This window comes from Poeciliopsis prolifica, unplaced genomic scaffold (assembly GCF_027474105.1).
Source record: "Poeciliopsis prolifica strain line A6 unplaced genomic scaffold, Auburn_PproV2 SCAFFOLD201, whole genome shotgun sequence".
NCBI classification, from domain to species: Eukaryota; Metazoa; Chordata; class Actinopteri; order Cyprinodontiformes; family Poeciliidae; genus Poeciliopsis; species Poeciliopsis prolifica.
In genome coordinates this window covers 161,640-186,817 of record NW_026562576.1, presented here as the reverse complement: position 1 = coordinate 186,817, position 25,178 = coordinate 161,640, and the positions used below count along the sequence as shown (strand labels likewise).

At 40.2% G+C, this 25,178-nt stretch overlaps 1 protein-coding gene across 1 annotated transcript in view; it reads left to right on the top strand.

The window, feature by feature from the left end:
* Positions 1-23,653, top strand: part of LOC129356852 (voltage-dependent L-type calcium channel subunit alpha-1D-like) — a 29,635-nt gene extending 5,982 nt beyond the window's left edge. The window contains 39 exon segments of the mRNA XM_055026397.1: positions 326-486; positions 607-832; positions 1,020-1,227; positions 1,395-1,515; positions 1,900-2,014; positions 2,122-2,176; positions 2,305-2,365; positions 2,939-3,080; positions 3,213-3,342; positions 4,771-4,830; positions 6,437-6,503; positions 6,506-6,542; positions 6,753-6,840; positions 6,992-7,099; positions 7,185-7,237; positions 7,997-8,143; positions 8,303-8,504; positions 8,617-8,775; positions 9,358-9,468; positions 10,279-10,362; positions 12,547-12,675; positions 13,222-13,284; positions 13,436-13,527; positions 13,617-13,776; positions 13,903-14,030; positions 14,143-14,239; positions 14,339-14,441; positions 14,707-14,808; positions 17,623-17,753; positions 18,817-18,933; positions 19,471-19,892; positions 20,216-20,242; positions 20,576-20,871; positions 21,178-21,290; positions 21,374-21,479; positions 21,482-21,507; positions 22,134-22,164; positions 22,167-22,318; positions 22,967-23,653. Coding sequence (XP_054882372.1) covers positions 326-486; positions 607-832; positions 1,020-1,227; positions 1,395-1,515; positions 1,900-2,014; positions 2,122-2,176; positions 2,305-2,365; positions 2,939-3,080; positions 3,213-3,342; positions 4,771-4,830; positions 6,437-6,503; positions 6,506-6,542; positions 6,753-6,840; positions 6,992-7,099; positions 7,185-7,237; positions 7,997-8,143; positions 8,303-8,504; positions 8,617-8,775; positions 9,358-9,468; positions 10,279-10,362; positions 12,547-12,675; positions 13,222-13,284; positions 13,436-13,527; positions 13,617-13,776; positions 13,903-14,030; positions 14,143-14,239; positions 14,339-14,441; positions 14,707-14,808; positions 17,623-17,753; positions 18,817-18,933; positions 19,471-19,892; positions 20,216-20,242; positions 20,576-20,871; positions 21,178-21,290; positions 21,374-21,479; positions 21,482-21,507; positions 22,134-22,164; positions 22,167-22,318; positions 22,967-23,260 — 4,924 coding nt within the window. The 3' untranslated portion in view covers positions 23,261-23,653.
* Positions 23,654-25,178: the final 1,525 nt, after the last annotated feature.

The following is a 25,178-nucleotide window of genomic DNA, read 5'->3' as shown; positions in this document are numbered from 1 at the left end:
TAGTACTATGCTGTGGTGCTGCATGGTGCTCTCCTTCTCATCGTGCATGATCAATTCTGGTCACGTATTTGAATCATTCTGACCCCTGCTGTAATCATCCATGCGTTTCTTTCCCTGACGGCTCACCAGCAATTCAACACTGATCCATGTTGACCAAAAATCCAGCCGTCTGCTCCTGATCGGTTTTGATCCTCTCGTATTTGCCGTGATATAATTCCTTGACCTCAACAACAAATGATCCTTTTGCATGTTGGGTAGATCGTAACGTTTCCCTTTAGATTTTCCAAGCTGACGGAGAAAATATCTCAAACTGATCCTCTGTCAGTCGGCAGTGGCGACGGTGGAACCGCTTCTGCCGCAGGAAGTGCAGGGCGGCCGTGAAATCCGTGACGTTTTATTGGCTCGTCATCATCCTGGTGTTCCTCAACACCCTCACCATCGCGTCAGAGCACTACAACCAGCCCGAATGGCTAACAGAAGTACAAGGTGTCTGTTTTACTTTTTACATTCTGTTTGCTTTACTTTTACCAAGTTGAAATTCAATATACTACAGCCGTTATATTTCTACAAAAAGCATTCCTCTGTTTTTCTCTCTTTCTGCTCCAGAAGTGGCCAATAAGGTTCTTTTGGCTTTGTTCACTCTGGAGATGCTTGTGAAGATGTACAGTTTGGGGCTCCAGGCCTACTTCGTGTCGCTGTTCAACCGCTTTGATTGTTTTGTGGTGTGTGGAGGAATCGTGGAGACCATCCTGGTGGAGCTGGCCATCATGTCTCCACTGGGGATCTCGGTTTTGCGCTGCGTACGGCTCCTCAGGATCTTCAAAGTTACGCGGTAAGCATATTTCACGCTAATATTTGTTCATGTCATGAAGGCTAAAGACCGCTGCACAAATAAAAGCAGAAATAAAAAAACTCAAAATGGCATATAAATTTATTTCTCTCTATAAGAAAAGTAATAGAGAAAGGAAAAAGGGGAAAAAGAAAGCAGGAGAGTTAAATTCTGTCTCTGTCTTCTTCAGTCACTGGGCGTCTCTGAGTAACCTGGTGGCCTCTCTGCTCAACTCCATGAAGTCCATCGCCTCCCTGCTGCTGCTGCTCTTCCTCTTCATCATTATTTTCTCCCTGCTGGGCATGCAACTCTTCGGGGGAAAATTCAACTTTGATGAGACGGTGACCAAAAGAAGCACATTTGATAATTTCCCCCAGGCCCTCCTCACTGTGTTTCAGGTTTGTGTTTGCGAGAATCAGAGACGAACCGAGGGTTTTATCACATATCAAGCATATCATATTCCAGTCTGACATTCGTTTTCAATATCTGGGATTAATTACTGCGATTAATGCGGTTCGACCAGAATCAGGTGCTTCGGTGTTATTCTCCTAATATTTTTCACCAGATCCTGACAGGCGAGGACTGGAACACCGTGATGTATGACGGCATCATGGCGTACGGTGGTCCGGCGTCCTCTGGCATGGTGGTCTGCATTTACTTCATCATCCTCTTCATCTGTGGAAACTGTATCCTACTCAATGCAATCACACAATCACTCACATCGCCGAGAGAGTGCCTTGAAACACGAGTTACACCCGCTAAGGTTTTTGAGTTTGAACATGAACACAAATTGTTTTAAATTAGGACTTTCTGTGACAGACCAACACAAAGTAAAGAGTAACTGTAAAGTGGAAGGAAAGTGACGAATGATTGTTGAATTCGTTACAAATACAAATCTAAGTGTGTTTTTATATTCGGTCACAGACATTTAGATGAAATTACAACTTTACCAAATTGAAAACAGCTCATTTAACTGAACTGATCTATTTCCGTGAAGCCTGTGGAGATTTTTAGTCGACGTTTTTAAAATGTTGGTAAGTGTTTTTGTTTTTTCTGTAACGCTCGATCAGACATCCTGCTGAATGTGTTCTTGGCCATCGCTGTTGATAACCTGGCTGACGCGGAGAGCCTCAACACGGCACAGAAAGAGGAAGAAGAGGCCAAAAAGAGAAAGAATAGTGCTAAGTATGGTTCAACAAGCTTTCATTTGACAGTTTTAAAAAAAAAAATTCCATCTGCAAAAAGAAAGAAAAAATACATTGGAGGTTTTAAACTTTATTCATTGCCAACAGGGACTCAAACACAGAGAAGAAGAGGATTGAAATAACAGAAGACGGGAAAACAACGGTAAAAAGCAAATTAGCTGGAGCTCTTACATAAATTAGATAATCCCAGCACTACTCTGTTAATGTTAGATATTTTTCTTTTTTGTATGAAGTAATCTGTAAAAAATTTTTTTGCTAAACATCTTCTAGATGCCAACGGAGGCCTTGCTAGAGGGGGACAAAGAATCGTACACCACCGTCGACTCACCAGGTGAAGAAGCTTGTTTAGCAGATGAGGCTTAGCTGGTTTGAGTTTAACAATATATGGGAATAATGTTTAAACCACAAATCTCTGTCCTTTTTATTTTTCAGAAAGAACCATTTTGAAATGTCACTTTAATCAAGTTTAAGCAGAATTGAATTTATAGTTTTTAATGTACTGTCAAAGGAGTTATCCACTGGTATCACCTAAACATGTAACTGATATTATACCTTTTTGACAAAATGCACCAGGAAATATAAGATAAAGGAAGAAGAAACTGAGAAAACATAGAATGAAATAATTGTGAGGAAATGAAATGAAATGAATAAAAACAAATAATGCACATAAAATGGAAAACATAATTAAATTAAAAAAAAAAGCAGCAGGAAATGTAAAAATAAAGGGAAATAGATGCAGATTTTCTTTTCTTTTTACAGAGTTTGTCAGAAATACAATCAATATAGCAAAGAAATAAATAATATTTACTTTTGTGATTAAACATGTTTATATTTTTTTATTTAGGCAGTTCTATTATGGTGCAAGCAATAAACATCATTATGATACTGAGCTGCTGTTGTACAGGTGATGAAGATGATGATCATGGGAACCTCCCTGAAGCCCCGCCGGGCCCCCGGATCCAGCGACTCTCTGAACTCACCATGAAGGAGAAGACGCCACCCATCCCGGAGGGCAGTGCGTTTTTCATCTTCAGCAGCACCAACTCGTGAGTTGGAGTCAGAACAGGCACTTTCTCTGTTCAAAAAACAAAAAAAATCTGAAATCTTTAGGTGCAACAGAGAAAAAGGAAACCTAAAATGTAGCAGTCTGATATTTTCTGTCTGCTCTGTTTCTGCAGGTTTCGTGTGCTCTGCCATAAGCTCATCAACCATCAGATCTTCACCAACCTGATCCTGGTCTTCATCATGCTCAGCTCCGTTTCCCTGGCGGCCGAGGACCCCATCCGCAACTTCTCCGCTCGCAACATTGTACGTAAAGCCACATCGACCTGTGTGAGGGAAGCTTCACATGCTAACTGTAGCTAATGAAGAGTCTTTTCCACAGAGGACTTTACCACACGCCAGGAGAAACACAGCCGGGTTGAGCCTCGTCTTTAGACTGTTGTTCATTACATTGACATGAATGTTTCATTTGAGAGGCAAAAGTATGTTATATATTCTCAAAACAACATACATGGCCAGATTGCTCGTCTCTTTTATGTCTAAATATTTAATAATACATTTTCCCCTCAAAATGCTTTCTTCCTTATTAAAGGAAGTCACTTCTGAATTTCAACCAGTGGTGTGATGATGGGTTTTTGTATTTCTCTGAACCGCAGCAAGTTGCACTTGGTGATCCTGAATGTGGGATGATCCCAATGATAACTGGAACCTTCAGGAAAATATGATCAGTTTTAAATATTATCAGAATATCCTAGGACTACAATCATTAGTTAGCTGTTAAATATCCACAGTCATGCATTCACACTTTGCCCGGCAAAGTTACTCATTGAGTAGACTTTTTTCTGCACTTGATTACATTTGATGCAGAATGAAAAGATATCTCATTGCAATAGAGCAGCAGTAACTAGGTGGTAAATATCATCACCACATGCTAGTGCAGCACGGATAATGCAAAGTTTCTGATTGGAACCTGACAAACCCCAAAATCGCAGATGTTTTTATTTTCTAAAAAGGGGTGAAAAATGTAACTATAACGAAATAGTTGTATAGTGTAAAAGCTTTGATAGACATAGTGGCTTTTAAACCCTTAAAAATAAGAATTTAATTTGATCCTAAAAATGAGAGGAAGCCAGAATGGGGAAGCCTGTGAGGTGTGATTGGACCTGACAGGTATTATTAGCCGATTCCACCAGGATGGACGGTCCGAGGAGACGTCAGGTCTCAGATTTGGTGGTTTGTGACAGGAACACGTCATAAATAACATTGGGGTTTTTGTGCTGTGCATTGGAGAAAGTTAATCTGTCTCTCCTGAAATCACTGCACAGACCTTTCCTCCCAGCAGTGATTCCAGACAGGAACTAAAATCAAGCCTCTATCTCCACACTTCATCCTCTCCACTATGACTGTTGAAGTGACTGATCATAAAAACAGCTTCCACCTTCAGATGTTACCCAGTTCAGCTTCACTATTTGGAGATTTGCTTCTGTTTTGTATGTCTGAACAACATTATCTTGCAGCAACAAGTGTTTAATAGACCACTTTATGTGTTGACCTGCAATGACTTGAACTTGTGCATTGCTTTTGCAGATACTTGGTTATTTTGACTATGCTTTCACCGCAATCTTACTGTTGAGATCCTGTTGAAGGTAAATGTCCTGTGTGTGCTGTGCTGTGCTGTGTTGGGTAGAGCTTCAGTAACCCTGCGTGCTTATGTCACTCTGATTGCCTTCTCAGATCCTAGGCTATGCAGACTATGTCTTCACTAGTATGTTTACATTTGAGATCATTATTAAGGTAAACAACGGCGACTGTCGTGGCGCCTCAACATCACCTCTCAGCTTGCTGCAAATGTCCTTCCTCTCGTCGTTTTTTTATTTTTAATGTTAGGAAAGTAATGGCCGCCTGCTCGTTGTGTTGTCCCAACACTACAATACGGAAATTTTGTGTTTTACGTCGTTTTTTTTTTTACTCTCCTTGTCTGTCAAAAACACGTTTTGCTTCATGGACAACGTTTTCTAACCATCTCTAGCCACAGTGTTGTCCATAATTATCACAGAGTTTTCACGTTTAAAAAAAAAAACTAACAAAAAATAGAAATTTAGTAGTTTCACATTTTTCTATTTAAAAAAAAAAAAACTTTTTGTAACGAAGCACTGACTTGCTTTAACGCCTGATTAAATATTAGTCAGTGTTTTTTTTTCTTTTTCTAGCTTTTTTCCCAGATAATAAAAATAATGATTCAACATTCAGAAATAATCGACGGTAATCACAGTCACTGTTCAGTTCTTCCCCCGTCTCGTTTCTCGCTGCATGTCAGGTAACTCTGCTTGCTAGATTAGATTAATCGCCCATACCAAGATATGTGTGTTGCATTGTTAGGATTAATCTGCTCTCCTTGTCATGTGTCAATATTTTGCATTGTTTGTAGCTCACATGTGTCTGTCACTGTGTGTGTGTGCAGAACTGCACATGCATGCATATCTGTATGTTTTCAATTTAAATGCATTTGTTTAGCAAAGTGGATAAAGCATGGACCAGAATGACATTTTCACTGTATGTTAAACTTGTTCAGAAATTTCTAGGCTTCACAGTATTTACACAAAAGTGTGAAAAAAGTACAGCATGACTTGACTACTTTATGGGAAAAAATGCTGCTACAAAAACAATGACATAACAGATAATACAGGGGTTGCAACAACACTGTGCTGTGTTCACTCTATGCTTCAACAAAGCTTTTGAACTTTAGTTGGCTTCTTGTTAAAACTTTCCCTAAAAACAACTTAAAAACTAGATTGCAGTACTGGTTTCAAAACCATAACTTTTTATAAACTTGCTATATAAAATATATTGCTATATTGCTGCAATTGGTCCAGGATTGATTATAAATTTGTAAAAATCAACAATACATTCATTCAGATTATACTAAATACCATGAGTGGTATCACTTACTCAGTTTCACATTCAGTTTTGAATAAACCTAACAAAAGAATTGTGGAATATACTGAATGTGCTTGAAAAATAAGATTATGTAACCGGAGGAAAGGGAGGATGAGTAGCACCACACAGCACAGTGATTGACAGCGCTAAGACCTGCTTCCCGGCTCTGATTGGTCATTTTTAGTTTGCACTGGGAGCAAAGGGAGCTGAATTATCTGTCTCAAACCATACTGTCAATACATAGTAACAGTGTCAAGAAATATGTAAAAAACTTATTATTTATAAAAGTTACATAACACAGCTTTATCCAACCGCATATAAAATATGTAAGAATAATAAAAAAACAAAATCTACTGTTTCTTAAGTTTAAAAATTAGCCCAGGTCAAGCTGTTGTTTTCTCTGCTTTGTGTTTGTGTCTCTGTGTGTAAATTTTGGTGTAATATTTCTCTCGTCTTTGTTCAGATGACGGCATTTGGAGCGTTCCTGCATAAAGGAGCATTCTGCAGGAACTATTTCAACCTATTAGACCTGTGGTCGTCGGCGTGTCTCTCGTCTCCTTTGGCATTCAGTATGTATCCTCCCATCTCGCTGCATAAATGATTTGTCTTTCTTGGTGAAAATCACATTTTTGCCTGGTAGATATTTCTTGAAGTTGAACACGAACGTGTCTTCTCTCCTGTTGGTCCTGAAAATCAGAATAGATTATGACAAGGTCACTTGATTTGCAGAGTAGGTTTCAGAAGATCTCAACTTGTATTGTTTGTACCGCCCCCTGCAGGTCTTCTGCGATCTCAGTGGTGAAGATCCTCCGTGTTTTGCGGGTCCTCCGTCCGCTCAGGGCCATCAACAGAGCCAAAGGACTGAAAGTAAAAACAGACACTCAGTGAGGCCTGACGCCTGTGTGTTTCTCCCCATGAGTGTGTCTGGTTCTCCCTGTGTTCTTGTGATTGCCTGTGGCTCTGTTTCTGGTGCAGCTGTGTATTTGAACTGACAGTTCATAACTTGGTTCCTCTGCAGCACGTGGTGCAGTGTGTATTTGTGGCCATCAGAACCATCGGCAACATCATGATTGTCACCACCCTCCTGCAGTTCATGTTTGCTTGCATCGGAGTGCAGCTCTTCAAGGTACAAGAGCACAAAACCAGGCATGAAATCTGTGCCATAATGTTATTTTAAGTAAGACCCTGTTGTCTCACCTTGTCATTTTTAGGGTAAATTCTACCGGTGCACAGATGATGCAAAGTCCAGCCCAGATGAGTGCAATTAGTTCTTCTCATCTCTTTCTGGGTCACAGCTTCTGACTTCATTTTTGCTTCCAAGGAGCAAGATATGATTTTGCCTTTGGCTTTTTTCCTGCCTAATTGTTAGCATAATAATTTAGTATTTTATTAGAGACAGTCTAAATATGTTTTGTTTGAAAATTGTTTAAAAAAGGGAAAAAAGAAGAAGCTAAAATCGAGGTCTGTCCTGGTCCATTGTCAAGGGAACTTGGCAAAGAGCCGATTTTAAATTGGACCTTTAAATGTCTTATTGTAAAGTCCTTAAATAATACAAGCTGTATCATTTAAGCGTCAGTGTTCCTGAACAACAGAAAATTGTATCATATTATCAGCTGGGCTGATGAATCGTTCAGGTCTTTGCTAAAATTTTATTTGAAAATTATTATGTTTTTGAAGATAACATCGTTTCAGTGCTGTAGTTGTTTTTTAAACTTTACTTTTTCCTTTTTTTTATTGTACTTGTCCTCTGTTTATCTACCCTCACACTTGTCTATGCAGACCTTGGACATGTGGTGACATTCAGCTCAAAGGCAAATACAGGAAATGAATAGACAAGCTGCCAAAAGTTGAAACAAGTTTGACGAAAGACCTTCAGAAAGCTTAAAAACTATCAAAACCATTAAAATATTGTGAGAATATCTTGCTGCCTGGAAGCAAATAATGAAAAACAAGAAGAAGTTTGAAAGATTCGGACAGTGTTGTGCTTGTACATTAAGTGTCTAAAGATGTTTTTTTAAAATAGGGGGACATACATTCTTTACAACAACGGGGACACGGCTCTGCCCATGGTGAGGGAGAGGATCTGGTACAACAGCGACTTCAACTTTGACAACGTCCTCATGGCCATGATGGCCCTGTTCACTGTCTCCACCTTTGAGGGTTGGCCCACGTGAGTATTGGTCCACTGTCAGTTCAAAAACCTGAGCAAAGGGATATTTATGGCTGATGGTGTCTGTGAATGCATGTTTATCTAGTTGTTGCTGAAGATTTTATGTGATTAAAGCAGGTTACGCTCTGTGTTGTAACTGGATCGCGTTTGTCCCCACAGTCTGCTGTACAAGGCCATCGACTCCAACAGGGAGAACTTGGGCCCCATCTACAACTACCGCATCGAGATCTCCATCTTCTTCATCATCTACATCATCATCATCGCCTTCTTCATGATGAACATCTTCGTTGGTTTCGTCATCGTTACCTTCCAGGAACAGGGAGAGAAGGAGTACAAGAACTGCGAGCTGGACAAGAACCAGGTCGGTGGCTGCTGAACAAGATCGGCCTCAGGAATCCGTAGCTCTGTCTAGTTTTCGCTCAGGAGCCTGTTTGTCTCTCTGTTCCTTTGCAACACCCTCAACACCGCTACAGCGCCAGTGTGTGGAGTACGCACTGAAAGCTCGTCCTCTGCGCCGCTACATTCCCAAAAATCCCTACCAGTACAAGTTCTGGTATGTGGTCAACTCCACTGGCTTTGAGTACGTCATGTTTGTCCTGATCATTCTCAACACGCTGTGTCTGGCTATTCAGGTAAGTTCTCCTGGCAGGATTTATCACCCTAATTTAAAACACTTGAATTTATATTGAACTTCTTCACATTTTGTCACATTGCCTCCATGAGAAGTACTGTTTGTTGGGGTTTTATTGTGACCACAAAGTGACACATTATGAACCAAAAAAGGAAAAGTTTCATGATTTGCACAAAGCATATGCATTCTGCCCTGATTATTGTGATTCTCATGAATAAAAATCCAGTGCTGACTTTAGAAGTTTAATCTCCATATAAATGCATTTGTATTCATCATGCATGAGTTCCATTTTCTAGAACCACTTCTTGCTGTAATCAAAGCTGCAAGTCTTTTGGATTATGTCTCTTCCAGCAGCTTTCTATATCTTGAGACAAAAACAAGATCTGGACTTTCACTAAGGCGTTTCAACAGAAGAATATACTTTTCTGTTTTAGGCCGAAAAATAAAAAACATTCTACATTTTGTAAAATTTATAAAAACAAAAAACTTCCTTAAAAATTCAGCGCTTGCGTTTGCATTGATCGGCTTGTGGCTGTAACAGTGTCATATAAATGCCTCTAATGGTCAGCTTGTGTCCCCTCAGCACCATGGCCAGTCTCTTCTGTTTAACTACGCCATGGACATCCTCAACATGGTCTTCACAGGAGTCTTCACAGTGGAGATGATCCTAAAGCTCATTGCCTTCAAACCCAGAGTAAGTGTCTCATCTTGTCCCCTCTGCTTCCTCCTGTTAGAAAACGTTTTATACCCCACCCCCATAGATTGATGTTCAGCCCTCACTTTGCCTTTTCCTCGTACCTTATGCTCCCTCCCCTTGTGCCCTGCCTCTGCCCCGCCCTGCTGGTTGTGTACGTCACCGTATTCAGGGCTATGTCGGGGACGCCTGGAATGTCTTCGATGCTCTAGTGGTGATCGGCAGTGTAGTCGACATCATACTCAGCCAGGTAGAAAGACGTCATGTGCAGCTCTGTCAGTCCCTCTTCCTGCTCCTTCAGATGTTACTGCTTTTCTCCTTTGAATCCTTCCTAAACCTGTCTCCTTTTTCCTGTCCTTTCCTTCCTGTCCTATCTTTGTGTGGGCCAGTATGTAAACATAAAGGCTTTTTGTGTGTCAATCTTTAACCGCATGTGAAAATTCAGTGTGTTCCCGACAGTGATTGTCGGTCACTGTAAAAAGCTGCAATTACAGTGACGGAAATCATACTTATGAAACCAAAAATGTTTTTGCTTTATTCTCGTTTTGTTCTTTTAGCTTCAGCAGTCATATAAACAGACAAAAAAAGGATTTATGACAATAATTGGAGAACTACTGCTGAACTTTAAAGGCATGTGCTCCCACAAACTCTGACAGGACGACTCTGACTGTCATCCTGTCTTACTGAAGCTCAACTTTTTGATGTACTTTCTATCTGTCAAACGTCTCTCCTTTCTTACCTTTTCTTCCTACCTGCTTTTTGTCTCTGTCTATCCTCTTTTCTGTGTGTCTCTGTTGCTTGTGCTTGCAGAACTATTTTGCTGATGCATGGAACACGTTTGATGCCTTAATTGTTGTGGGTAGCGTGGTTGACATTGCCATCACTGAGATCAATGTAAGTAATCATCTCTCACACGTCTTTACCGTGTCGTTCCCTGCAGGAGCGCCTTGTTTTAGCATCAAAGATGCATCCAAGAACACAACCTTCTTCTTGTTTTTATTGGATTTTCACAACGTTAGCAGCAGATTTTACACACATACGCATAGATATCCACTCCAGTTGTTTGTTTTAAAAAAAAGAGAGGCGATGATAAGTCGTTGACGCATCTGTTCAAACTCCATGTTGTTGTTCTTTTGAACAATTGTCTTTGAATGCAGCTGCACTCAACTGTCTTACTTGCTATCAGCATTTATGTTTGCATTCCCTTCAAAAAGCAACAATGTTCAGCGCTGCTGCTGCTGCTGCTGCAAGGTCGCTCCATGTCCTGGTTTGTGACTCATGTTAGCGCTGGTTTCATGCTTCTTTCCAGCTTCTTTCCAACTTGTTCGCAGCTAAATGTTGGTTCATCCTGAGTGAGTGGTCGGGGGGAATAAACACACTGCAGACAATTTTTACACAATTTTTAGTGTAGAAAAATAAATTCTACAGAAAGAATTGTGAATGTTTCACGAGAGCATGCCTGCATTTCATGACACATAGTTAGTTATTGACCAAAAGCCGGGACATAATTTGGGTCTTGTTTTACGTTTTTCACCTCATGAAATGTTTTTACTCATAAGTTGTGATATGCATGTGTTTTCTGTAATCCGCTGCCTTGTAAAGGTTGCTGACACCTCATTAACGTTTTCACCTTTTGTCACATTACAACCTCAGACTTTTCAATAGGATTTAATAGAATCTGAAACGATAAACTGCAGGTGGCGTATAATTATTAATTGAAAGGAAAATAGCTCCATCCGTCCTCTTACCAATTCTGACCTGCATCCTGAAGAAAAGCATCCCAACATCATGATGCTAACACTGTCATGCTTCGCCATGGGGATGATGTGCAGTTTAAGTCTTAAGTTACATTTTAGTTTAATCTTAACAGAACAAATTCTTCCACACTCTTGTTGTGTCGCCTACATACAGATAAATAATACATAATTTGTAAAAACAAACAAACAATAATGATATTATTTTTCTTTCACCTCAGCATTACTTTGTGTTGGTCAAGATTCCAGTGAAGTATAATTAAGCGCATAATCACAAAGTGTGATAAGGTTTAAGGGGAATAAAAGGCATTTTTACACATTTGGTGTTCCTCTGGATGTGTCAAAGCTTTTGCATAAGAAGCTTTACTTTGCTGACGAAGTTCTCTCAGATAAATTGTAAATGTTTTCTGCCTGTCATGAATGTGAAAACATGTTGTAGAAAACAAAAGTAGTGTAAAAATGGTTTGAAGCTGTGCAGCTGCAACTGGGATTAACGTTAGACTTCTGGTTTCAAGTCGGCAGCCATTCCTGTTGTGAAGGTGATAGAGGATCCAGGGGTAAGAATAAGCCCCACCTCTTTTGTCAAGAACATCATCCCTCTGTTGTCATCTGAAAGCAAAAGCATCCACATCGTTCTGTTGTGACAGTTTTTGTCGAGAGATTGTTTGAAAATCAATAAGATGCTTTTATGAATTATAGAAATGGTTGCAAGTTAAGTTTGTGTATGAATTGTCGGTATTCCTCACTGTGACAGTCTTGTTATGGCTCTTTCTGGTTTGTTGCATTTTGGCATAAGTTCCACTTCGACCCTGCATCTCATCTTGTCCGGGCGCATGGCATGATGGCACACAGGATAACACGGAGATGGTTTTTGTTATACATTGAAAATGTTTGACTCAAGTCCTTAAAGACAGGTCGCCAACCATTTCTGTTTAAGTGTGATATGTTTGTTTAGTTCAAAGCCAGGCTAATCCTCATGTTTTAGTTTTAAGTCATGGTTTGTTTAGCCTGTATTTCTGGGATATTCTGTCTGTTTTAATCAGCCATTGTGTGCAAGTCATCCAGGTGTGTTAATGCTATGCGGTGTAACTCTCAGTAAGACTGCATGCAGGTTGGTTGTTGTCATAAAGCAGGACAATAATAACACTTAACAGCTTTTGGATCCACCTCCTTGTTGGTTTTTGCTCATTTTTGGTTCATTCATGCATATTGAATGGGTGCATGTATCACTGACTGCATGAATGAATGAGTAATGCGAAGCCGCGAATACTGCGGAACAAGCATGTATCGTTTTCTTATTGGTTGGTTTACTCTTCACAACCAGAACACAGAGGACAGCGCTCGCATCTCCATCACCTTCTTCCGCCTGTTCAGGGTGATGCGACTGGTCAAACTCCTGAGCAGAGGGGAAGGAATCAGGACTCTGCTGTGGACCTTCATCAAGTCTTTCCAGGTGAAGTCTTAGAGCATGCAGAGTTGGGAAAAAGTATTTGAAGTCTCGCAATCAGGGCTTAGTCTGCTCTGTGCTAACTGGACAGAGTTGGGCTGTCACAGAGTTTCTCACATGGAGTCTGGAAATCATTGTTTCTGGCTCAGCGTTAAAACTTTGACAAAGAACTTCAACACATTGAAAATGGAGGAGCGCTGCATTCTTATCTAAACCCTCCCTCAGCTCCAGTAGACTGAAATTACACCTGTCCTCAGGTGAATGCAAAAGGAAGTTAATAATTTTCCCTAGGTTATACAAATAATTAAAAGAAGGTATTTTCTGAAACACCACTAGGATCTTGTAAAAGTCAAACATAGCTACCAAGATTAGCATGAACACTTTGCTACAAATCTGGTATCAAGTGTCCAGCCATGCAAAATATCTCTGCAATTTGTGTCTAAATTTGTCACTCCATAGTATTTTGTCTGTTTGCTTAGCCAAAAACTTTAACAACTTCGATATACGTTGCAGAAAACAATAATACTTTTAAATTTTTTCATTCCACAATAGGCTCTTCCATATGTTGCCCTCCTGATAGCCATGCTGTTCTTCATCTATGCTGTCATCGGGGATGCAGGTAATCTTGTCTGATGTGTAAACAGATGCTTGGAAAAACTTTCTCCTTCCTTGCATGGCCAGTTCCAAATACCCTACTTTTTTTTTTGTAAAGATTATATCTGTTTCTGTAGCTTTTGAATCTTACTTTAGCAGATTCTGTTTTTAGGTGTTTGGAAAAATAGCAATGGTGGACGGAACCCAAATCAACCGCAACAACAACTTTCAAACCTTTCCCCAAGCCGTCCTCATGCTGTTCAGGTTTTGCAACTTTAGTTGGCACAATCATTATCAATACAGATTAAATATGTGTCGCGGCTGTCTCAGTCACTTTTCTTATTCCGTGTCAGATGTGCAACAGGGGAGGCGTGGCAGGAGATCATGCTGGCCTGTCTGCCGGGGAAGCTGTGCGACTCAGAGTCCGACTACAACCCGGGAGAGGAGAGAACCTGCGGCAGCAACTTTGCTATAATCTACTTCATCAGTTTCTACATGCTCTGCGCCTTTCTGGTACCCCTCTGGTTGTCTCGCCACTTCCATTGCCCCTCGTGTTTACCACAGACCTAGCAGTCAACCAGATTTCACAGCAAAGCAATCAATGAAAAGGTTAAAAAATACTGGATGTTCTTGTTTCAGATTATCAACCTCTTTGTTGCGGTCATTATGGATAACTTTGATTATCTGACTCGTGATTGGTCCATTCTTGGCCCTCACCATCTGGATGAATTTAAAAGGATATGGTCTGAATATGATCCTGAAGCCAAGTAAGGGCAAAACCCCCACCCCAACATTTTGATTAAAATTTGTTCCTTAATGTTTTTTTTTTTAATTCTTGAAACCTGTTCATTCCTTTTCTTTTCACGTAATGTGTCCCAGGGGTAGGATTAAACATCTTGACGTGGTCACCTTGTTGAGGAGGATCCAGCCTCCGTTGGGCTTTGGCAAGCTCTGTCCTCACAGAGTCGCCTGTAAGGTGGGTTTATACAACTCACAACCTCATATTCACAGAAAAAAAACCTCCTCCATTACACTGATGCGTCTAAATTAATATGAAGTTTGAATTCTGCTGCAGCGTCTGGTGGCAATGAACATGCCGCTCAACAGTGACGGGACCGTCATGTTTAACGCCACCTTGTTTGCTTTAGTCCGCACCGCCCTTAAGATAAAGACTGAGGGTGAGTCTACAAGCTCAGGTTGTCGAAATCCTACAAAATTATTTTTACTGTTTTATTTTCTCATTGATTATTGCTGCATGGCAGAATAATAACAACTAATATGAAAACTGTCGTGATGATGTTCATGTAGAAAGATGCATGATCCATGTTATGCCACCAGAGGGAGTTCAATTCCACCCAACTCAATAGCTTAGAGTCCATCATCAGATGCTGATCTTAACTTGAACTCATTATTACCACTCTAACATTTTCACTATCTTTGAAGGTAACTTGGAGCAAGCCAACGAGGAGCTGAGAGCCGTAATCAAGAAGATCTGGAAGAGGACCAGCATGAAGCTGCTGGATCAAGTAGTGCCTCCTGCAGGCGGTCAGTGGTCGTTACACTCAGGAAAACGCTTTTCTGAGACCCAGTCATTTGAATTCACGCCAATGTGTGAAATGCAGGCTGAAAGAAATTTGAACTAGACAGAGTTTTTGTTAGGAACAAAAATGACATTCATTGAATGGGGGGTAACAAATATAACATAACATGATTAAAGGAAACAGAAGCAAACAGCTTTCATAATGTTATTTTTTTTTAAATTAAATTTGGGTCACTAGTTAAAATGTATTGTTCATTCTGTAATTCTCTCAAGAAACATACCTTTATTAATAATTATTTAACAGCTGTCGGCGTGTTGCAGAGAAACCACACAGTTTTAAAATCACAATCCTAATAGATCATTTGACCGCTTGCCGTCAATTCTGAGCATTTATTACAATTCAGTATTAAAAAATTAAGGGTTCATTTAATTTTCCAAAGCTCCAAATTACTTGGATATATTTATTGTTGGTTATTGTCGCTCGTTTCTTAAATGTTTACTGTTTGAAATCTGCTGTGTCTGAAACGTCTCCATGTTTGTCATTCTGCTCTAAAGTGACTTCCTGTGTCTGAGTAGTTTTTGCAGCTTCCACACTTTGTTTGCTTTAGTTAGTCAGAGTGCTGCATGTTTTTGTGCTTTAATTTCTGAATCCTTCTCTCTTTCTTCTCTTTTCTTTTGCTTGTGCTTGTTTTTTATTTTCTTTTTTTGCAAAGCGTCTCTGTTCCACAGCTTTCTCCGCTTTCAGTTGCTGGCATTGTCTTTCTTCTCTTTCTGCCGTCCTGAGCTCTCTGGAGTAGTTCTGCTTTGGTCTGGTGGCATGAAACTAGTGATACCTCTTTTTAAAATAAAAATAAAAAAAACTTCAACAAGCTCTGTACAGAAAAAGAACAGATGGTCCCTTATGTACTCTTCTCACAATAAATTTAATGACTAACTTTAAAACTTTAAGCCATATATTGCACAAAAATATCTAATTGAAACACTACTGACATATTTTCTTAAGATAAGACTTATCTTAAGTGTAAATTAAAAACACATGACTTGGTTCTTTTTCTGAGCAGAGCCTCTTGAAGTTTCTTTCTGGTTGTTTCAGGTGAGGTAGAGACGCTTTTTCTTCTCAAACTATTCAAGTAACAAACACTAAAGCGTCTACTTCCACATGTCACCTTTGCTTGACCACATTCTGTCAATAAGAGGGTCAAAGAAAGGTGATAACTTTTGAAAGGAACTCTACCACCCACCATGTTTCAGCTGCGTTTTGTTTTTCCGCTCTGCTCCCCATTCTGCTTCAGCAACAGCTTATCTGAGGAATCAGACTCATACCTGATGAGCCTCCCTGCATGGCAGATAAAACAAGACTGTAGACACAGCTTCCTCCAGGGTGAACATCCTTTGTTCATTCTGCAAACCCTCATGATTGATAGTGTAGATCCGACTCTGATTTTCCCGTGCTCTGCTGTTGCATGCACTTCCTGCTGCAGATTATGTTGTTCCAAGAAATGTAAAACCCCAACCCCCCAAAAAAACATAGACTTTTCTTTCTCTAAAATTCATGCCAGACAAATTGTCTTTTTCTCTGACATGAAGCAACAGGATAGTTTCAAAATGCATTTGCACATGATTAGATCTTTCTTTGTGTAAACACCGTAAATCATTTGGCAGTAGAATCTTCCAGGCGTGATATCTTAAATGACTGGTGAAATTGTGCACAAAGATTGGTCTTCTTCTCCTCCTGTAGTGTTTTGTACAAAGAATCAGTTCAGTACTTTGGAAACATTTTGTTTACAACCCCAAATGTTCTGAAAAACTTTGAAAAAGTTGCATAAGTCTGAAAAATGCCAAAGCCCAATTGTGGATCCACCAAACTAAATGGCAAACAGACAGTACAAATATATCTGAAGACAAAAACTGGAGAAAGTCATACAGACAATTGAATGGCTCTAAAATGTTTCCCGTTTCGGTGTTTAATAATATTAAATAGTTCAGAGATGATGAAGTGTATTCATGCATAAAGGGAAATTTATGGGCAATTTCTGTTAATTGGCCTCTAATATTAGTTTTTTTTTTTTGTAAAGCTCTGGCCTGCTGGTAGAGGATTTAATTGCTTTAAATTTATTTTTAAGAACTGGAATTAACAATACCCTACAACTGTGTGCGAGAACAGTCATACCAGCTTTTATTGATATTTTTAAACAAACACAAAACGATCATTAAATTAGAATTTTCAACCTGTTCTGAAAAACTGACTTATTGCTTAGTGTAAGCATTAATAATTGTAAACATTATTCTCCAGGTACATTCTTCATTGTGTCTGGACCCTCATTTTATATCTAACGTTGCCTAAAATCTGCTAACATTTCTAAATGCATCATATTTCATTACAGACACAGGCTGTAAGCAGAAGAAACAAACACAACACACAAACCCCGTCTTTAAGTGTCAGCCAGACACAACTAGAAATAGCTACGTATCTCCTCAGGAGACACTTCCGAGCAAAGCGTGTCGTTGGTCCTGCAAAATGTCGGGGAGAATTGGTGGATTAAAATCAGATGACAGAACCAACACATGACCACACTGGACATTCCCCAACACATGGCTCTAACTTTAGACACACACTTTCTGTATTTGGCATCCTCACTCTGTGGCGTCGACTATCATCAGGCACATTCAGGCATTCGTGCTTCTGGTCCCTCTCAGACTCCAGGGTATTTTTGAATGTCGTGTGTTTGACCTCGGCTCGGCTTACTGCAGAATATCAGCGCTGAGGTGTTTGGGTCCTGATGCGGGAGGCTTCTGGTGTGTTTGGTCTGTTCACTTAGATGACGAGGTAACAGTGGGGAAGTTCTATGCCACCTTCCTGATACAGGACTACTTCAGAAAATTCAAGAGGCGCAAAGAGCAAGGTCTGGTGGGAAGGAGGTCTTGGGAGAACACCACTCTGGCTTTGCAGGTGAGTCAAAACAGTTTGTATCTCAAACGGTTTGCGAATGGGCGCTAAAGAAATTAAGTAATTAAAAAATTAATATTATTTAATGAATTCCTAAATGTAGTGCCTTTTAAATGCCCCACTTAAGAACATTTTGTACATTTAAATGTGGAGTTACATGTTTTTGTTTTAATAATTTTCTATTTTATTTTAATTAAAGTGAAACAAACATTTTTAGAGCATTAAAGTAATTTCTTAAATTTATTTTCTCAAATAGAAAGCGATACTCTACAGTAAGCGTATTCTGCGGCAACCAGGGTATGATTGACTGAATATGACGCATGCTTGGTCTCTAAAACAGAAGATTTGTTTGTTTTTGCCTCTGCTGATGAGAAGGAACTTTTGAGCATAGCGTGAAAACGAAAGAAAAAAAATCGGAGAGATTCTGAGGAACCCCAATCACACCATGTCCCGTTCTCATGATGGAGAAACTCTTTCCCTGTGAGTGATCAGCTGCACAGCTTTTGGATTCCTTGGAGAAATACAAGGAAACCGTACAATGACTGAGTCATGTGGCCTGTTTGGTAGTATCGGTGTGTTTAGTCTGGTGCTTTTTCTCGTGGGTCACAAAGTTATCATTTTTCTTAATTACACAAAAACATATTTATTGTGATTATTTGTTTATTTGTTGGTATTTTTAGTTGTTCAATGATAAACTAAACATTAACTATTTTAATGAAAATTCAAGAAAAAAAAAATCTTTGTACAGCCGAAACATAAACGGTCACAGATCTTTGCCAGTTCTGAAGAAACAAGCAGGTTTCCAAATATCAACACTCGCTATTATCCATGAGGAACAAACACACCCACACAGGAATGTGTTTTTTCTGCTTTTGTCAAAGTAATTCTTTGGCTTGTTATCTCTTCTAAAGTGATTCTGCAAAGTCAGGCTTAACTTTTACAGTGACCTTAAAGTTATAGTACTCACCCCAGCTATAAAACTATTCCTTAAACATTATTTAAATCCACATTTTAGTCCCTACATTGATAATTGTCACATCTTACAGTTGCTGTTCTTACTTTGCAGGCCGGCTTGCGCACCCTGCATGACATTGGACCAGAAATTCGCCGAGCCATATCATGTGACCTACAGGAGGAAGGGCTTGTAGAAGCAACGGGAGAGGAAGAAGAGGAGATTTATCGGGTAAAAAACAAAAATAAAAATTATGTGTGTTATAAAGGAGGCCTGTTATTCAAAATATTGTCTGTTTGCGCATTTTTGTACTTCCATTTGCTTGTAGAAACAGACCAAGCACAAAAACAACCAACCAGTTGTTTTTTTGGGTCAAAGACGCTTCATTGTGCAAGTGTGCATTTGGTTGAAGTCATTTTCATATTTAAAACATTAAATTGGGGGGTGTGGCCAACACTTATTTGATATGTGTGACATAAACCTATTTAAAACATGAAACAGCTGATCCCTAAAGAAGCTCAAACTGAGGTGAAAACTCAAACTGAGGATTTTTTGTAAAAATGTGCTGAATATGTTTTGCACAGCCCACGCTAACTTGTTCAAGGAAGCATAATAGGTCTCCTTAATGTTTTAATGTACGCTTTGTCTAATTGTTAAAAATAAGACGGTTGGTTGAGACTGTTCACAATAGAAAAGTCAATTTACAATCAAGTAATCTGGTTTGTTGGTCTTTGTTTTTTGTTGCTAATGTCTGTTGTTTTTTTGAAGCGCAACGGCGGCCTTTTTGGGAATCATGTTAACCACGTTGGCATGGATCATCCCCAGCCCACTACCGTCACGCAGCGCCCCCTACAGATCATCTACTGCACTCCCACTCAGATTTGCAGGAGAGCCAGCAGCAGCGACAAGGAAGGAGAGACGGAGATGAACTCCTCACCCATCCACTACAACCATCATCATTCCCCTCACCTGTACGATTACCCTCACTGTAACTCCACCTCCGCTCAGTCCCCAATACCCTCCAACGCCAACCTCAACAACGCCAACGTGCCCTCGCTTCTCTCGATGTCCTCTGGGAGGCAGCAGAAGTGTTTATTGCAGCGATGTCGCCCGTCTTCAGCAAGAAATAAGACATCAACGTCTTACAGCAGGGGCTTGCATGACAAGCAGTGGAAGTCCCACTCCACAAGGTGGGTTACAGAAACAGCGTTATGTTTTAGTTCACTCTGTATTCACAGTTTTGGTCAAAATAGTAGCAGTCCACATCATTGTTAAGTTTTATAAAACTATTATTTTGATCTAAACTGAAAAACACATCTAAGAGGTAAAATATTACGACCAGTTTATCCTGTAACGTGAATTCGTCAAGGTACGGATTGCAGTTCTTGTGTAAAAATCCAGAACTGAATCTGTTGAAAAAAATGTAAAACTTTCACATTTTCTCTTGTTTCCATTGTCTGCTTATATCATTCTTCTCTGCCTGAATCGCCTCGTCCTTCTTCACATGGATCAGGACGCGTTACTATGAGGCCTATATTAGGTATGTAACCAATGCAGCCACTGAAATGACGTACAACTTAGAGCTTCACAACTTTTGATGCCAAATCTATTTTGGTTGAATTTGGAGTCACGCTGACAAAATTTGACATCTTTGCTCTCAATCTAGCCTGGTAAAAACCGGCCTCTTGTTCTACAGTATTTGCTTTGTGCAGACGGGCTGTAAGCCAAGATTTATTTATTTTTTGGCCGGGCTCCTCAAAATCTAGATGAAAGATTCTAAGAAACATTAATCAAATAACAAACTGGGTCCAGTACAATGAATGGAATTTAAAACAACCAAAATTGCAAAACGTCTGTGTGATTTTGCTGACAGGTCAAAAAATGGCGGAGCGCTTCACCCGACCATTCGCCGAGAGGAGCCAGGCGGCAGGGACAGCGATGAAGAGCGGGCGTCTGGGGAATACTTCAGTGGGGAGGAATTTTACGAAGACGACATCATGCTCACCAAGGACAGGTTGTCCAGGTCGGACTTCCATGACGCTGCAGACGGAGATTTGGACCCTTTCAGGGACGACTGTGAGTCTGAAGGTTACTGTGACGACGACAAGCAGCCTATATGCCAGGATGACCGGCGGTCGCCTCGGAGATGGTTTTTACCATCCCCCCAAGGTTCAGCTGCTTTCTCTTTAATAATGCTTTTGTCATTAAGTTGTTTGAGTGATTGAAATCTTTTAGATCTGCAAATACGTAAACATTTTACTCAAAGTACCTTAATTTGATAGAATTTATGTATTTTAAAATAATTAGTAGAAAATTGCAGTGCATATGTTATATTTGATTAGGCTATTCTGTGTATAAAATCTTAAATGTTTCCTCTTTCTCATTTGACATTATAAAATAAATAATATGCTTTTTGACAATATCAGCCTCAAACATCCTGAGTTTGAAAGAGTTTCACTTCTTGCTCCCTCTAAGCCTGCAACACACCAACATTCAGCTTTGAGTGTCTTCGCAGAAGAAGTAGCATAGATGAAGCTCCTCCATCTCCATCATGCACAGCTCTTCCACTGCACCTGATGCAGCAGCAGGTACGCCTACGCCTGTTGGAAACGAGTGAAATGTGGCTGATGTTGGGGTTAGAAACCTGTTTTGTCTCCTCGCTCCCGTTCAGGTGATGGCAGTAGCCGGTCTGGACGCCAGCAGGATCCCGCATCTGTCTCCCACCAGGTCGCTACGCTCGTGGGCCACGCCTCCCGCCTCCCCCATCAGCCGTGACTGCGGCCCTGCTACACGCCACTCATACAGGTCTGGTCGGCGCCGATCGACCGTCTGCATTGCTGTAGAAATGGAACGTTAAAATCTGCTGGTCCACAGACGTCTAAAGTCTGGGACTTTTTCATCTCATACATGTAATTTCCTGTCAGACTTGTGTCATCCATATTGCGTTCTGTGATTTGAAGTGGATGAGGCTACCAGTGTCTCGCTGCTAATGTACCCTTGTAGGCTTGCTAGCTTTTTGCAGTCTATGGTGAATTTTTGCATAGAGCCATATGCAGAAACACAAACAGCACTGCCAAGAGCCACAAACAAACCCAGGAAATTCCACATTTTTATCTATGCTTGACCAGTCCCTGGGTTTGTAGTTCTATTAGGTCTTAAATTGGATTAAGATGGCATTAAAAAGGTCTTTAAAAGTCTTGAATTTCAAAACAATGTCTTAAAAACATCAAAGAAACTCATGAGATTTAGAAATTCAAAATGTGTGTTTAGAAATTTAAACTGTAACAAAAGCTTATCACTTCTTTATCCATACATTGAAACCAAATAATATTATTAACTTATGTTTTCGGCTGTTGTTAAAAGAAAAACCCAATCCCTGCTGTTGCCTCGTGGATTTTGTAAAGGCTAAAGAGTGAAATGTCTGTGTTCAGGTGGACTGGCGCAGTACTGGCAGTGTGGGCAGCATCCTGGGGCCATGAAGAGAAGTTCTTGGTACACCGACTGCCAGGACAGCCTGCCCAGCCGCAGCCAAACACCGTCACGTCTGCAGCTACCCGCAGAAAGCTGCTCACACTTCCTGCAAAACAGAGGCAGCGCTAGCAGTCTGGTGGAGGCTGTGAGTGAATCAGTAACTTAATGTTGCTCAGCTCCGGTGCAGGTCAGCAGGCGACTCGAAAAGACACTTTCCTTACGGTGAAGGACAGTGGTGGCCTTTCTTGAGTTGACTGAAAAATGGATGGAGCTAAATTTATGACGATGCTGGGAAAAAATCAATAATCTATCAGTGTGGTCCATCTTCCAGCATGACAGAAACCCTGGACATCCATCCAGGTTGACAAAAGGCCATATCCATGTGTGAGAATGAACCAGTCAAATATCATACCTATGTATAGATTATAAAATGTCTAAAAATGTTCATTTGGACCATGTAGTAATGAAAACCTACTGTTTTTTTCTATCTACATCCTGAAGCAGTTACTGTCATCATCATCCAGTCATGGTTTAATTGTTACTGAAGGATAATTTATGACATAAAATGACAAAAATGGCTGCTGTTTCTTATGAGTTTCTCACCTTTGCATTCTGTCCAGCTAACAATCAGCTGTCGTCCTCAGTAATCTTAATAATTCAGCTATTTAATTAGTTCCACCATTTTAGTTTACCTTAGCTGCTTTCACACATTCTCTCCTTCTGATCTGATTTTTTTTTATCTGTCTTTTAATATTATCATCATGATCTTCCGTTTCTCTCGCATCCCTCCCAGGTCCTGATCTCTGAAGGTCTCGGGAAATACGCCAGGGACCCCAAGTTTGTGACAGCGGCCAAACACGAGATCGCAGACGCCTGCGAGATGACCATCGACGAGATGGAGAGCGCCGCCAGCAATCTGCTGAACGGCAGCATGGGTAACGGCGACGTGGCGGGGACGGAAAGCGTCAGCTCAGACTCGCGACTCGCCGACGCACACCAGAGGGACGACAGCGATGAGGAGCAGTACGTGGCTGTGAAGTGTGAGGAGGACCTAACGGACGAGATGATATGCATCACTTCTCTATAGCAGCGACTCAGAGCGACTCTGTCTGGTTTCATTTAACGTACGGGAATGTCTCAGCAGGCCCCGCGGAGAACAGAAAATTAGAAACGGGATAAACGTGAGAGCAAAGTGCCTTGTTTTCTTTTTCTGCTTAGTAGATTGCAGATAAAGCGGACACATGGTCATAGAGAAACAAACACAAAAAACCTGCTGTAATTGAAATCAGGAGACATAAATCTACACACCAGCTTCCCGGTGGGCAAGCCAGTCGTTGAAACTTGTTTTCTATTTTCCTAATTGACATCAGATGGATAAAAATTCTAAACTTTTGGTTTTAGATTCTGAGGATGATATAACTCGGCTATTGTGAGTATTATACAAGGCCGTAAATCTCATTGTTTACTTCATAAAGAGCCAACACAAAAAACAAATGTGCCACCACTCACCACCTGCACACACAAGCAGAAAAATTAAATAGACTTCTATTGTTGTGTAAATAGCTTTAGACGGCAAAGCATTTCTAAATCTTACTGCCTGGTTCGCAGTTTAGATGTCAAAAGCTAATTGGGCCTTTGGTTTTCCAAGGATTCCTGCAATTAGTTGCGTTTATGTGTATAAAATGTGTGATTTTACACCTTATTGGTCAGGATTGATGAAAACATATTTTTGTTTGCTTATCTGAATAAGATGGAAACAAAGCAGGAGCAGCTCAGATAGCAAAAGCAGCCACACCTCTTTCACCTTTTCCACATTTAGTCTCATTGGAACCACAAACCTCAGTGTAGTTTACTGTGATCTCATTTGATAGACCAACAAAACCATGCATATTTAAGAACAGGAAGGACTAAAATAAAGGCCATATTTATGTGCTTCAATGACGTAAGGCAGTAGAAACCGCAGGATGGAGAAAGAATCGTAAGGAGGATATGAATGTGAAACTGTCTCGATATTTGCACAACTGAAAGTCATGACTGGGAAAAAAAAGTCGGAGAGTGTTGGCACAAATTTCCCTCTGTCTATTTTGGCATCAAATTAATGATGTCATAATAATACAGTTAAACCCACTAAATAAGTATTGTCTTAGGTCAAAGCATATTTATGTGCTTCAATGACATAGATACCCATGTTCAGAGTTTCTCTCTATCCAATTTTAATGAGCTTGAGGAATATAAGAATTTATCTTGCAGGTAAAAATAAAAGGCGTCTTTTAGTTTCCATACAAACTGCTGCAGCTTGCTCAACAGAAGCGAGCCGCAGCAGCATTTACAGCAGAAACAGATTCTCCAGAATGTTGGCTTCTCAGTTTTCATTCATTATTATGCGTTACTTTACATAATATCCCTGTAAAACCTGTCAAAGCTTGTGGTTGTAAGGTGACAAATTGTGAAAAGGTTCAAGAGGCATCTATGCTTTTGCAAAGGACTCTATATTCAAATCAAGCTGCTGAGGGTTAAAAGTTCAGGGTTAACCATTGCTCTCGTTTATTTTTTTATTTGAAGAGGAAATTACATATCAATAATTCAAGACTTTGTCCTCAGGCATATCCTTCTACTCTATGTGCTTTCTCCTGCATCCTAAAATATGCAATTTGTCACTTTCCCAGAAATCATCCCAAAAGGATGGAGTTGAGTTTATTATGAGAAAAGGCTTAAATGTAAACCATTGTAACAGATCTTGAGGCGTGCGACGCTTTTACTCTCACCCATTTTTAACCCGAAACCATTCAGGATCGCCTCCACAGCTGCAAGAGTTTTACTTCAACGCTGTTTCACAACTGTCAGCAGTCAGATTGTTGACCAGCTGTGAAATCGGGTGGAATAGCACTCACATGTGATGGACACATATAACAAGCCTCCATGTTGAACATTTTCTGGGGTGAGCTCATCCATCTATCTCAGCCCTGCATGTTTCTGTGAAGCTTTTTCCTAAAGGCAGTTTCACA